General features: G+C 42.1%; 1 protein-coding gene across 1 annotated transcript in view; it reads right to left on the bottom strand.

Moving 5' to 3' along the window:
* The window catches only part of LOC133124624 (teneurin-1-like), a 217,602-nt gene that overhangs the window by 157,157 nt on the left and 45,105 nt on the right, over positions 1-15,340 (bottom strand). Inside the window, exons 2-3 of the mRNA XM_061235984.1 lie at positions 13,870-14,146; positions 6,730-6,987 (exon numbers count right to left, since the gene is read on the bottom strand). Coding sequence (XP_061091968.1) covers positions 6,730-6,987; positions 13,870-14,083 — 472 coding nt within the window. The 5' untranslated portion in view covers positions 14,084-14,146. The remainder of the gene's footprint in view (positions 1-6,729; positions 6,988-13,869; positions 14,147-15,340) is intronic.

The following is a 15,340-nucleotide window of genomic DNA, read 5'->3' as shown; positions in this document are numbered from 1 at the left end:
CATGCTGGGTTATAATGCTGCATTGTCCAGGTTCGTTCGCATGCTGATTTTCAGAAGAATTCCCCTTACTCTGCGGCTGTGGTTTTGTGAGTGTAGTTTGACAGAAATGAAGCTTGCAATTAATGTATGGAATTTTCTAGAAGAGGATCTGTGGAGGGAATGCACAGTAATGGCAGCGGTTGTTTCTACTTATCTACTTTTCCTTCAGCCTACAGCACATAGCAACGTCACTGTGATTGTGCTGTTTTCTTCACATTTAATCGCCCAGGGAGGCAGTCTGCTGCTGGATCTGTTCCTCAACTAAAGACCCTCAAATGTGAGGGACAAAATGATCGATAGCTAGTAAGAGCCTTCCTTTAGCGGCTAAAAGCCAAATGCATTTCCCCAGACTCAGGGGCTGCTGCTCTACACTGCTTAATCTCACACAGAAAATTCACCTGGAAGTGCTGCATGTCACAAATCAAATGTGTTGCGCCTTTGAAAGGAATCACGTGTGTGTGTGCGTGTGTGCGTGTGTGTGTATGTGTGTGTGTGTGTGTGTGTGTCAGGAAGAGAGGGAGACAGACAAAAAGAAAGAAACAGAAGAGAGAATCATATAATATTCAGCAGAGAAAATTTAAAAAGCATGCAAACAACACATGCACGCACACACACACTCACTCACACACCACATGCACACGAACGCACACACACACACCACAGACACACACATACACACACGTACACACAAACAGGATGAAAGATAAGAAGGCCGAACCAGGCCAAAAGCCATACAACTGAAAAATAATGATATTTTATTCAGTCAATGTTAAGATGGTTCGCCAATCACTAATGAATAGAAAAGGCAATTTCATGGCCCTGGCAGCTTTTTGTAAAACTCAAAGCCCAGGGGTATCCTGGCTCGCACCATCCCCTGGAATGCAGGCTGGCTTTTCTCCTCCCATGGGAGTTCCAGGCAAAATGATGACAGAGTTGGACTTGAAAAGATCCTGAGGCTGTCCCTAAAAATTATTCAGGCCCGTAATTGACTGAACATCTCTCAATCCTTCCTTTTTTTTTTTACACAACTTAATAGTTTATTGATTTTTAACTTTGCAAATGGCCAGTTGAACTGACCAGGGAATAAATACAAAATAAATAAATAAAATGAAAAATAGCTCAACAGCAGGTTTGGAAATGATGAATAGAGAAATTGGTTGGATCGGAGCAGACAGCATCACATTCCAGTAATTACTCAATAATTATTTTTCCTCCCTTATCCTGGACATAAAACTGGCTGCTCGTTTGTACAAGGAGAAAAATGCATTTGGAGCTGAGTCATTGTGGTCATTGGGAGGAATACTTCAATTTAGCCGCATTGGCTCAGGAGGTAAGAGCGGTCGTCTGGCAGAGGGAGAGTTGTCGTTTCGATCCCCCGGCCCTGGGTATGTCGAAGTGCCCCTGAGCAAGACACCTAACCCCCATTTGCTCCCGACAAGCTGATTGGTGCCTTGAATGGCAGACTCTTGCCGTTGGCATGTGAGTGAGTTTGAATGGGTGATTGAGAGGCATTAATTGTAAAGCACTTTGGAAGAAAGTGTTATATAAATGCAGTCCATTCACCAATTTCTCAGATTTATTTATTTATTTAAAGGTACAATTAAAGTAAAAGTAAAAAAATTTGTGTTAAAACATAGTTACAAGACCGATATCGACTTATCATTGAAAAAAGGCTCACTGACCTGTTGACTCACCCTCTGCCTCTGTTTATAGTCAGGTTTCAAAATATGCAGTTGACAGACCAACACTCTGTATCAAAACATTGTATAGCTATACAGTAATTCAAGCTCATTGGTTGAATTCAAGCTCACTGGTTCTAACTGCCACAGCCAATGGTGTAGGGGGGTTTTCAATATCGACGCGTTCACAGAGTAGGGGGAGGGATAAGCAGTGTTGTGGTTTGAGGGTGTTTGTTTCTGCAATTCCTCTCTTGACCGTCATAAGTCCGAAATTACCTATTGTACCTTTAATGAGATATGACTTTAGCATATAATATGCATAATACAAAAAAATCTATCAGCTTGGCCAGGAAATATTACTCTACAGACATTTTTATATTGTTTCACCAAAATTGTATTTTTATAAAAAATAAAATCACATTGTTTTAGGTCATTTGTTGTCCTGGGTTTTTCTTGTGTGCCTGCAGTGAAATAACTGATTAACAACTGGCACTGGACCTATTCAAATTGAAAGCTATCCTTTGTGTGGTTTTCCACTTCAGCTTGTTCTGTCTCTAGCACTGGTTGAATTTTTTAAATAAAAATACCATATCATTTTAATATTTTAAACACATTTATATTGTTTATATTGCCTCAAAATTTGGTAGCTCTGTTAAAATGCGTTAGCCTGTTGCGTCTGTGTAATTACTGTCTGTTTGGAAGCGTGCAGTGAAGCACATGCTTTCCTCTGAAGTGCACACAGTCAAGTGCTCCCTTTTTCACAAACTGGACCCCTGTGCAGCACAGTCATTTCACTCCAGTCGTAGCTGGCACAGGCAGACTGCAGGTGCCTGAAGGCCCCCGCGACTCGCTTAGCGAAAGGCTAAAATTTGGCCGGAGGAAAAAAAAAAACAACCGCGATTTTCCAAGCGACCTGCTGTTTCACAGGCGGAACCTGTATCTCTATTGTTTTTCTCCTCTTTTAGCATATTTATTGAGTGTTCGCACGTGGCCATGTTTCAAAGAGACACCTGCCCTCTGGAGAACGCCTGTGAATTACTGTCTGCCAGAAACGCCGTTTCATTACAGCAGAGAGATCATAGGAGCAGGCGCTACACGTAGCTATCAACCCGTGCACAAAGGCGAGAGGTCATCGCCGTGACAGCAGGCCCCACCACTATCGAACGGGAAAGTACAGGAGGCGCTTTATTAGGCAAGGACAGACGTCAACCCGAGAGTTCTCGCATTGTTATCGCCGTCTTTCGGCGGACTGTTCGACGCCATTACTTTAGGAAAAAAACAACAATCACTCCAATCGAGGAAGAAAAGGGCTCTCAATTTTCGGTCGGCGAGAGGACTGCAGCGCAGGGGATGATTAGGGACTGCTGCGGCCAGCGGAAGAACATCCATGTGGAGATAATCCCGACAAGGCCGGCTCATTCTAATACAGCAATATCAATGCAGCGTGTGACAGCTGCCCAGCTGTCAGGTAAGAGCACAGACCGTCATCCCCATAAACACTCCAGGTTTTTTAAGAGGCAATCAATTGATGTTATTTCTAAGATAAATGGAACGGCTGCATCCGTCTGAGAGGCTTCTGGTGCAGGTCTGCTCAATCATTCGTTTTCATTAACGTCTATTACATGGACGCCAATACGCACTTCCCCCCAGTCAAGAATGAGATGGAGTGTCGAGTCTTGATGTTTTCAAAACCACTCTGACCTGCACCACTAACCCCAATGCAGACATACACACTCACTTAAACAGAAGTATACACAAACGCAAAGGCATACGCGCACATGCACTCACACACACACACACACACACACACACATATAGACTATGTTATTAATGGTAGACACATAACATGTTGTATTAACTAACTGAAATAGTTCATAGCAGCTTGTCAAATATTCTATTATTTACTCCTCCAGAAAACTTCAAATCATATTTTCATAGGTATCATCCACTGCTTTATGAATTGGAGGTCTACATTAATACACAATTCAGTCACAAGTCACGATATAAATTATTTAATTCAGTCGTTTTTGTATTTCTTGTTCTGTGGATAGTACCCAGAACCCAGAATGTACATAAAGACCTTATACACTCAATGAGCAATTTATTAGGTAGATCTGTACACCAGCTTGTTAATGCAAATTTAATCAGCCAATCATGTGGCAGCAACTAAATGCATATAAGCATGCAGACTGCTACTTTTCAGACCAAATGTTAGAATGGGGAATAAATGTGATCTAAGTGACTTTGACTGCGGAATGATTATTGGTGCCAGACAATGTGGTCTGAGTATCTCCTAAGCTGCTTTTACACACAACAGACTCTAGAGTGTGCAGACAATGGGGCAAAAAACTAAAAAACATTGGGTGAGCAGCTACAGCAGCAGAAGACCAATACGTCAAAACAAGTCTAATAATAAATACTTAATAAAGTGCTCAGTGAGCGTATAACTGCTGTACATTGTATCTTTACAGCAGCGGTACACCCTGTGCTTTCCATCCACGCAACTCAACAAGAGACATGACTATAATTAGAGATCTAGCAAAGAAAAACAATCAGGGTCATTATAGAGGGTGAAGTCACCTTCTGCAGCAGATCAATGGAAAAAGAGTTAAAGGGAAGACAATGTCTCTTAATGTAGGAGACATATAGGAAAAAACTGCAATAAGATGGAAAAATCAGCAGCATTTCTATAATAGCCATACGCATTGTACAAGGCAAGCAAAGCATCAACGTATAATAGCAACAAACGGTAGGATCATATTCCATTCGGTGAACAGTATGCTGCATAGCCTCATTTGATAATTAATGTTATGAGACGACTGTCCTTTTCCCCCCTTACATGCTTTTAGTCAGATTGGAGCTGGTAAAAAGAGAGAAGATGTCTTGTACTGTATTGACCCATCAGTCTGAAACAAGAGGAGGGCGACCGCAGGCAGAGGTGAGTGAGACGTTGTATCTGGCGTTGGCAAATGGGAGTAAACTCTAGCTGAACCTTCTCTCCGCACAGCAGATCGTGTTTACATCAGCTCCACGCCGGTTCAGAGCACGCCAGCATGCGGATGTTGTTGTCGCCGCTACCTCGTCGTCAGCTGATTGAGCTGAGCGTATTTCAGGGGAGAAGACGCCTGAGCTGCGCCTCGCAGATGGCTACTGGGACTTTCTTCTCGGGAACAGATTTCACTTTTAAATCGACTTGTCAGCCATGATCAGAACTGGAACAAAAGCAGCCTTGGCACTTTTGAAAATGGCACCGTTAATAGGTTTCTGAAAAAGCCTTTGAAAGTAAAAAAAAGGAGCCATGGAAGAACCCGACTTAAAATGAAATGCGAACCTCCATTTTTGCCAAGATTTTCGCTTTTGATATATATATATTTCTTTTTTCCCTGACATCCTCTGAGCGAGCTCGTAACTTTGATGATAGGGGAGAGCACAAAAGGCCTGAGACTTTGTTGTGCTGATGAAAAAAAATAATAATGCGGCATCAATAATGTACTATCCCTCGCTCATTTTCGACGTGTGCGACCGTGCCTGTCTGCGTGTGAGAAGAGGTAGAGATAAAGAGAGGGAGGAGGCAGGCGGAGAGCGAGACAGGGAAGGAGAGAAAGAGTGAAGGAGTAACCCGTGGTGCAGAAACTCTCCCCTCCCCAACGCAGCGGGGACCGGTGCGCTAACGGAGTTCTCTCCTTGAGCACCTACCTGAACGGCTAAGATAAATGCCCAGCACAACAGAATACCCTCCCACGCGTGCACAGATTATTTATACGGATTCTCCAGAGATGTGGGAGACACCGCTTCTCTATCACATTCATCAGATTCATTATACTGTCAGTGTTTTATACAGGCTTTGCCAGCCTTGGTATCGCAGCTTGATTTTCTCCCGTTTACAGTGCTAAGCATGCAGGCAGATACTGCAGCCCTCTCCCTTACAGTGTCTTTTATATCATTTGTACCAATGCCATTGCCCCCCGAACCGCTTGTTTAAACATTTGCTTGTAATTTCCTTTCCGTGCCAGGCACGGCACCTGGAGACTTGAAAAGCAAACCTTTCTGTGATTTGACACGACCCTAGTAGGTACCCAGTGCAAACGGATTTCATATTACTGGTTTCCTCCGCTGAAAAGAACAGTGCAAGCCAGGTTTTGAAAGAGCTTGTTGCTCGTTGATCGGTTCAGACCAGCTCCCAGCTCTATATGGTTTTGCTGGTCGACCAGTTCAGACAAGCTTCTAACTTGACATGGTTTGACCAGCTATGTTTTGAAACAGCTAATAGCTGGTTGACCAGCTCAGACGAGCTACCAGCACTAGCTAGACCAGCTTCACCATGTTAACTGACCAGCTCATACCCAGCCATATGTTTTTCTCAATTTAATCAATTTTCAAGCAATTTAACAGCATGCTTACCCATGCCTCTTGCCAGCTTGTTCTCCAGTAAAAGAGACGTGAAAATGAGAGCACTCTGCCTCTCCCTTCGGCTGGTACGAGTATGTTTGTGTTTATTAGTTGTTCATACTCAATTCAACAGGGTCAACCTGATTTATGCACTTGACAAGCCCTTCCCCTACCCACTCAGAGATACTCAGTGATGCTCAGTGTTTAGTGCTTATATGCAGTCTTTTTAGACCAGAAAGCTCAATGACCCCCTTCTGAAACTCAAAGTAAACTGGAACCAATTTTGTGTTCGGTCGGAGATTTTACTTATTTATTTATTTTCAAGTCAGCCTACATAAAGCTCCAGCCTGCTTTTAATTTCACCACAGTGGGATCTGTCCTTCACTTACTGTTAATAGTTTTCCGTTTTTTTCCAAAACAATTTTATCTAAACTACACAAAATTACACAGGGAGACCACTCGACTAAATGCACCAAGTACACGACAGAGTGCATTTCGAACTTGTTAAAACTGGAGAGCACCAATCAGCATCTCCCCAAACACTGACATGAACTCAATCTGAAAATGAAAAATAGGTAGGGACACAGGAAGCGCGGAGAATAATAAAACGCTTTCCCCTTACCGGTCTCTCCGTCTGACTTGCGCTCGTGCTCGGTGTCGGTAAGGGAGAGCACGGAGTTGGCCCTGCTGGACAGGCAGGAGCTGTGCTCCGACTTCATCTCGCGCATCCAGAGCCGCAGGGCGTGGTCGGGCGACGGGCTGCCCTCCGGCTCCGTGTCCACGTCGGACCCCATCCCCACCCCCAGCGGGTAGCTGTGAAGCTCAGCCTGAAAGCTGGGTGGGCACATCATCTGGGGCGTCGTCTCGCAGAACTCCAGGTCTGCAGGGCAGAGAGGCCAAAAATATTAGCATTAGCATTAGCGATGCTTTGCGCAGATTAATTAAGGCACGTATTGTGACCGTGTGATGGTCATGAATGAATATGTGCTCAATTGATCTATTTGACGGTCGTAACTTGCACTAGTGTAAGTTCCAAGACAATCAACACCCTTTGAAAAATAAATAAAAAGAGATACATCACTACTTAAGGACTTCTCTACTCACTTCCAATCTTTTAGTTTAACTACATTTAATTACAGTTTGACTTCAGATAAAAAGCATTCATTCAGAGGTTATTTTGAGTAACATCAAACCTCTTGTTGCAGCTATTGATGCAGTTAGCTAAAACAACCAATACAAACAGTACAGGTGTTATGTGAGGTGCATGCATGCAGACATGAGACACAAGATTATATATTCTTCCTCTCGAACCATTTCCTTTTAGTTCCCCGCTGGTAGTTGGTGTTGACCCTGCCAATGGCATGCTAGAGGATAGAAAGATATTAGTGAACAGCAGGCGAAAGTATGCCTGTAAATACCATATGGTGCATGTTTTTCCTGTAGCTTAAAATCATAAAAAAATATGCAGTGAAAGCCTAATCTGTTGACTGTAAAATGTGAATTAAGCCAGATTCACTCAAGTTGTATGTGTAGGCCATGGATTACTGGATGGACAGTAAAGAACACAACCCTGAAAAAATATTAAATGTTTTTTTTTTTTATATAACAATTTGTACAATATGTGCAGATTTATTTTTTTGAGATTTCTAATGTTCCAATGCTAAAATCAATCACTTTCATTCACACACATGCACACACGCACGCACACACACACACAACACACACACACAAACAAACTTTGAAAAGGCAAACATTGAAATAACTTAAAGGACCGCATTTAAATCCTACATTTCCGAAAACACACCGAACAGCAGATTGTTAGCATTTGAATGCGAAAAAAAAAAAGACATGAATGGCTCAGCCGAGCCTTTGTGTTGATAGCTGCTTTTCCAGCGCGGTGCAAAGTCGTCTGAACGAGAGTGTGTGTTTAGTCCTCAGAAACCGGCTCCCTTTGGGCTTTTTAGTTCACGACGTCTGATGACTGGAAAAGCGCCTTCTAATAGGCTCGCTTTTATTTATTTATTTTCCTATTATTCTTCAAAAATAAGCCACGCATGAAAGCATCACGGCTTTCTGTGATCTTCTCTTCTGTCATATCCCATCAGTGCACAGACAGCTGCTGACAGGCAGGTCCTGTTGATGCACGGCAATGTGAGAATCCTGAGCTTATGACACAGGTTGCGCATTCACAGTATAAAATACAACTATTATTAATAGTATTATTTATTCATTTATTTATTTATTTTTGAAAACATGTTTGCAAATCTAGGCAGGCAAACCAAAGTTTGAGTTGGAATGGTAACACCCCTACAATAAAACTAGCTTATTATTTCTCTTTGGAACAAAGTTAAAATATAGCTTTCATTAAATGCCACCCCCTGTACTGTTACTACAACTACTTGTGTGGATAAGGCTGTAGTAAACCTGAATTAATATCATGGTGCTTGTGAGGATATCATTCGCTTTGCTCACTAGAGTTGCCCTGCAAGTGGTGATGCATGCTCCAAGAACAGAAATTATCAATGTTCTACAGCTTTCGTGCAAACTAATGACTAACCCGAGAACACCACACAAATAAGGGCCGCTTTCAATCACTGAATGAAATCACACGTCCATCCATCCATCCATTATCTGAACCCGCTTATCCTGAACAGGGTCGCAGGGGGGCTGGAGCCTATCCCAGCATACATTGGGCGAAAGGCAGGAATACACCCTGGACAGGTCGCCAGTCCATCACAGGGCACACACACCATTCACTCACACACTCATACCTACGGGCAATTTAGACTCTCCAATCAGCCTAACCTGCATGTCTTTGGACTGTGGGAGGAAACCGGAGTACCCGGAGGAAACCCACGCAGACACGGGGAGAACATGCAAACTCCGCACAGAGAGGCCCCGGCCGACGGGGATTCGAACCCAGGACCTCCTTGCTGTGAGGCGGCAGTGCTACCCACTGCGCCATCCGTGCCGCCTTAAATCACACGTCTACCTACATTAAAAATACATAGGTAGAGCATATGCTATTGTTTAAACACTGAAAGATTGAGAGCCATTGAAAGATTGCCCTGCAACTTGCAATCAATCTAGATTGCAGGTGCTGTCATCAAAGTAATGTTACAGGCTAAGAGCCAGGCACCAATGTAGCCTATCGATAGCAGAAAAAGGAGTGGTCACTATCATCCTCTTCTCTGATGAACTTCCTATTGGTCTCACTTCCTACCTATTACAACTGATTTTCTGCAAGACAAAAACATAAACTTAAATTAGTTTTAGTTGGTTCTGTTGACTTCTATAATTTCTATTGAAATTGACTTTGTCCTTCCATTTTCTATTAAAGTATATAAAATACTACCTTGTCAAAGGGAATAATATAATAGCTAGCAAACTAATATCACGGACTGATGGATTGATGGAGTTGCTATAAGACTACAAAATAGAACTGCTTCACCAAAGCCATTGGGCAAAGTGGGATTGGCCATTCGTTCTTTGTTTGCCATCCCTGTGGCAAAGCAAAAACCAAGACAGAGACGCACTACTGCCAGGTTTGGAGAGAAAGGAGAGCTGCTAGGGTTCAGTGGAGATGAGCATGAGGAACAGCACATTGAGGTGATGATTCTGAATGTGTGCATGGAAAGAAAGTTAGCTGTGCTATTCGGAAAGGCTACAGAAAAAATCTATTAAAACAGACCCCGCTTGTGGAGTCTGGTAGATGAAAATGCATAATATGATCGCACATATTGTGCTACCCCATAAATTGGTGTTTGAGGATGTTTTTGTTATTGCAGAAGGTGGAACATAGAAAGAATGCACAGCTGAAGAAGAAGATGAAGAAGACACAAAGAGTTTGTGTATTTTCTGTGTGGCTCTGCGAAGTCATGGCCCAATTCTGTGTTTACTGTAAACGAGGCCAAAGGCTAGATCTTTTTTTTCTATAAGGAGTCTTTGAAAGTCTTTGGTAGTTATTTCTGCAGGGAACCCACAGAAGTGCTGCTCACCCATACCATTAACATGGTATGGATGTCTATTCCAACTTCAGCTGATTTATTTATTCTTAACTCAGCCCACTATATCTTGAGCTATACATTTTTTCTTTTTTTTTTGGAACAGTGATAATCCTTGTGCTCTGGTGTTTCTCTTTAATCATTTTCTGTCATTGAATTATGCAGGTTCCTCATTGCCACTAGGTGGCGATAAAGAACACTTGCAAATGCATAGGTAACTGCAATGTAAAATCTATTATTGGTGCCACCGTTTTGATTGACATCTATTGAACACAACTAGGTTGACAGCCATATGCACTGCACATTTCCCTGGGAAATTAAAATAACATTCCATCATAGGGTTGCTTTAATTGTTGCACTAAAATATGCAGTAGCTTAAAAATACAACACGGCACTGAAACACATCAAGTCGAGGGGAAAAAATGGTTCAGCTTTCCCCTGTCAGCTTGCTCCAGAAACTCAATCCATTATCTCGCATCCAATGCTGTATGTGACTAATTAAATTAAAATCACAGGACTGAAACACAGTTTCGCATTGCAACATGTCATTTTTTAAATGCTCTCTGATACACAGTAGCAAGAGTAACTTTGAGAGTGGCACGGCCCTAGAAAACTGAGCGGTCTTTAGAACAGCTTGAATCTCTAGAATATACTATGTGTTTCCCCCTTTGTTGCCCTCTTCAGAGGCCCTGAGACAGGAAGAGAGGCGCACCACCGTTCCCAGGTCAGCCCTGACATCCTGCCGTGTCTCTATTGAAAGGTAGTGTCGCAAACACGATTTGTCCTCGGTGAACAGTTTCCTGAATGGGGAAAGAGAGCAGATCACCATACTTCAGACCCAGTGTCATGTTTTTGTGTATGCTGACAGTCGAAGCAGGCCATCATGGCTGCTATCTCATAATTCACACTTTCAAACACTATGTGTCAGGGTTCTGGGACAGTGAAGAGTGTTTCATTGCACATTTCACCATGGCTGTGATACCGTGACACACACATAGCAGCAGACCAGTACATCAATAGCCATTTAGCTGCCCTTTGAGCACTCTACAATAACACAATCATCTCACAGTTGCTTAAATTGAATACATAATTCGAACAGTTTTTCACACAATTTCTCAAATGTCAATAGTGACCACTGAACTTGTAATATGAGTTTGTTCCTTGCTGTTGGCATCAATATCCATGTACTAATATGTGAGGAGATTCCAATATTTGTTTTCAGGGTTCATCTGACTGCAGACACAAAAACAACAGAAAAGATGAGTATGTATTATTTGGTCTGTTACCTAGATACTGCCATGTCTTCTTTTTGGCTTTTGATAATTCACACAAACTCCAAAAGTCAAGGTATTTTTCTTTCCTAAATGGTATTTGACAAGAGGTTCCACTCTGTGTGCTCTTCGAGTAGTCAATGTCAATTATCAACACATAAAAAGGTCCGCAAGCCTACCGTGGCACCTTGTGCATGCAGGCCTACATCCAGTTTTTTATATCTCCACTTAATCTTTAATTAAGATTCGCACGGGGGCGAGGATCAGCCTGTATCAATATTAGTGCCGCTGACTGAAATAAATTAGCTTCAGAGACACTTGTGTCCAAGACAGGTTCCATAACTAATGCAGAGAAAACAGAATATAGATTTAGGTCACGCCTATTACAGACTCAATCTCAATGTATTAACTTTTCACACATTTAACCTGAGCATACTGAGCAGGCAGCTTCACAATTTTAACAAAATAATATTGAAAAAATAATAAAATAAAATAAAATAATAAAAGAGCAACAATAATAATAAAAATAATAATTATAATGCAAATAATAATAATAATAATAATAATAATAATAATAATAATAATAATAAAAATAACAATAACATTAAACAAAATAACACTCAAAATAATAATAACAATAAAATTTATCATCATCATCATCATTATCATCATTGGCAGCATCGTGGTTCAAAAAACAAAAGCAGTTTACAATGCATTAATGTTAGCTACATAGAAGAAAGCACAGCAGGGTGCTTCAAGCACTGTGCTTGTTTGCCTTACTCTAGCACCTCAAAGGTTCTGTGTTTGCAACCACTTCCACATAAAACAGTGCCAGCACTAATGCGAATCAGCCTTTTGCTGATGAAATCACACATCAACAAAATAGTGAAAATCAATTCTTCACGCCCCCTGCCTGCCGTACTGACCATGCCTGGGTGAGGGGGCTTCAGCTCTGAGACCACTCTCACCAGTTCTCTCCACTTCTCCTTGATTAACGGCAATGCAAGGTGACCTTAGACTCTGGCGCTACTCTCCGCAGTAATTAAGTGAGGTAGGAATCCTTGTCTGCAGCCCTTCTCTGGAGTCAGTGAAGATACCTCTTCACCCCTGACTTTGTGAGTCATATTTCCTAGAGGGGAATACTTTCTCTTCATCACAAGAGGTTGCATGTCTGCAAGCATTAATTCAGCTTCCATCAAGACAACATGAGAATGTTTCCTCATAATGATCCATTACAGTACTGCATTGAATTTTAACCAAATAAGCTTTTATTCAGACCTACATTAGTTCCATCGGTACATGTCTATTGATATAATATCCTTATTACTTATTTTAGTTAAAATTGTGATCCTTTAACTCTAACAGTTTATACGTCTTCAGAAGGGACCAGATGTACCCATTCAGAGTAAAATATTCCATATTAAATATTATTTAACACTGAATAAATTGCTGGACGGGAACTTAATAATAATAGAAAAGGAAAATCAAACATTGATTTCTACTTAATATCGTTAAATTAGTCAAAGTCAAAGTCAAAACTTGGTAAGTGACAAAGGCTGCGGTATTACTGGTAAGTGACACAGATTTGGCAATAAGTTAAATAATAATACAGAATACAAATACATAATGCTGACCTCTGGCTTTCAAATGCAAAACACAAAGCAAAAACGTGTGTGCGTTTCACATAACTGGAACAAAACACCGCCTACACGGCAATGCAATCATGCTGCATATTACAGCAACTCTGCCTTCAAGCCCACTCTAATGCCAGCAATTATTTAGGAGTTATACCTCCAAAATTAAGGAAGGCAATTGCTCATAGCATGTACATTCAGGGCAAATTCATTTGCAACAATAGCACAAAATAGTCAAAACATTATTTGAGCCACCTCTTTACATGTTAAAACTGTTACTGTATATGATGTATTGATCAGCAAAGCAGTGCACTATTGCAGACCTACAGACATTATTGGCATTTGGCATGTGCATGGCAGACAACCCACACACAATTCCTCTTCCAGGTGAAATACTTTTTCACTTGAGGCAAACAATTTTCAGAATGACCCACTTCATACTTTCTGAACTCTTTCCCCCAGAAAGTGGGAGTGCAATAGCGGGAAGCTAAATCAAAATACTTTACATTTCAGAGAAAAATGCTGCGATTCATCCAAGTCATCTGAGTCACTGATGACACATGATTATGGCACCCATTTAGTCATTTTGGTTTTCAGTGAGCTCCAGTCTCCCATTACGAGAGAACAATGATCTGCAATGATCTTTAATCTTTTTTAAAGCACAGGAATGGGGCCATTCAGGCTTGCTATTTGGGGGTTCAGGCCTAGTTTTTGCCCTGGTTCGCCCTTCTGTAACTCTATAAAGCATCTTTGTTTTCGGTAAAAAGCGCAACACAAATGAAGTTGAGATGACTGGACTTGACTGTGGGATGGCGGGACGAGGAGAAGGGCTGGGTGTAAAGCTAAGCTGTACCTTGATCAGGCTCTGTGACGGTTTTCTGCCTCTTGTGGCTGTTATAGCTGAGTCTCACGTCCTGAGTGTAGTCAGGCAGCGTTTCCCGGGAGGTGTACGACTTTCGCACGTTCTGCCCATCGTCGCTCTCGTCCGAGGAGCTAGTGTATGCCAGCTCCATCTCGCGTCGGACCTTAGAGAGAGGCTGGTAGGGTTTGCAGTCCATCTGTTCCATGGCTGGCAAAGCTGGACTGGGCTCATTAAATCATTGGATCCAGGATACAGGGTGTGGATTGATCTGGAGACAAAGGAAGGAAGAGAGAGCGAGCAAGAGAGAAAGAGACAGACCAAGTGAGAGAGAGAGCAAGAGAGATAGAGAGAAATAGAGAGAGTAGAGTGATAGAGAGATAGAAAGAGAGAGAGAAAGAGAGAGAGAGAGAGAGAGAGAGAGAGAGAGAGAGAGAGAGAGAGAGATTAGATTAAAACAACACATGCTGTGCGTGGGTGCCCAGGACACAGAGAGCTTGTTAAAAGCGCGTTGTAGAGCTACATCCTGAATGAATAATTCAAGGTACCTGCATGCGATCTGCGTCCCCCCAGCCCCTCAAAGTTGTTAGATGCCACCGGGTGGCATCACAGCCAGATCCCTCTGCCTTTTAAGACACGGGGAAGGAGCGGCCCTCGGAGAAACAGGATGAGATGCTACTTTAATCTAGTACCTTTTCTGAAGGACTCCAGCGAAGCTCCATAAAAGAGGTCCTGCAGGGTTATAATGGACCTGCTCTCCCTGATTTGGTAGGGACTTCAGGAGGAAAGAGAGTTGCTCTTTTGATGATATTCTGCACTGCGTGACTCCGCCATGAACCCTGTGATTAATCTTAGCACATTTGTACCACCATCTGAAAAAAACACTGATATATTAATCTTCATTCTATTCTTACCATCCCTCTTCCTACTGGGCCTGGGGGAACTGAAATCCCTTACCTACAGAATAAGAAGTATTGCATGCGAGGATCTGAAATTCTGAAGCTTGCGTGGGGTCCTGCTTCTGAACTGGCAAAATATAATTAAGAGATAGGTTGCCCAAGGACCTAATTATGCTTATACTGTGTAGTATATGCTGCTGGGATGTGTCCAGTCAGTTACGGTAGTTTAATCAGTACCTACGCAACTGGTATGAGTCATTTTTAATACTTCTACTTGTAATGGCACAAGATGACCTTTGCAGTCACTGCCTTTGTCTATTTCACTTGTACAGCTTCCTGTTCTGACCTTTCAGATAACCAATGACAGACAGTTGTGCTTCCCACAGCCACCATCCTCTACTAAGAGAACCAGTGGTATCTTTTTTATTCTTTTTTTTGGAATGGTCCCTTGATAAAAATTCCCTGTGCTCCTGTCTCTGTTGAAACAGCAAAAACTATATTTGGAGAGGGAGATTTTCACAAAAGCGGCACTTCCATATCTTTGATCGACCTAACCTTGAACCATC

The sequence above is a fragment of the Conger conger genome, chromosome 3, assembly GCF_963514075.1.
Source record: "Conger conger chromosome 3, fConCon1.1, whole genome shotgun sequence".
Classification (NCBI taxonomy): Eukaryota; Metazoa; Chordata; class Actinopteri; order Anguilliformes; family Congridae; genus Conger; species Conger conger.
Note: the sequence above shows the minus strand (reverse complement) of the source record. Positions and strands in the feature narration are given on the sequence as shown.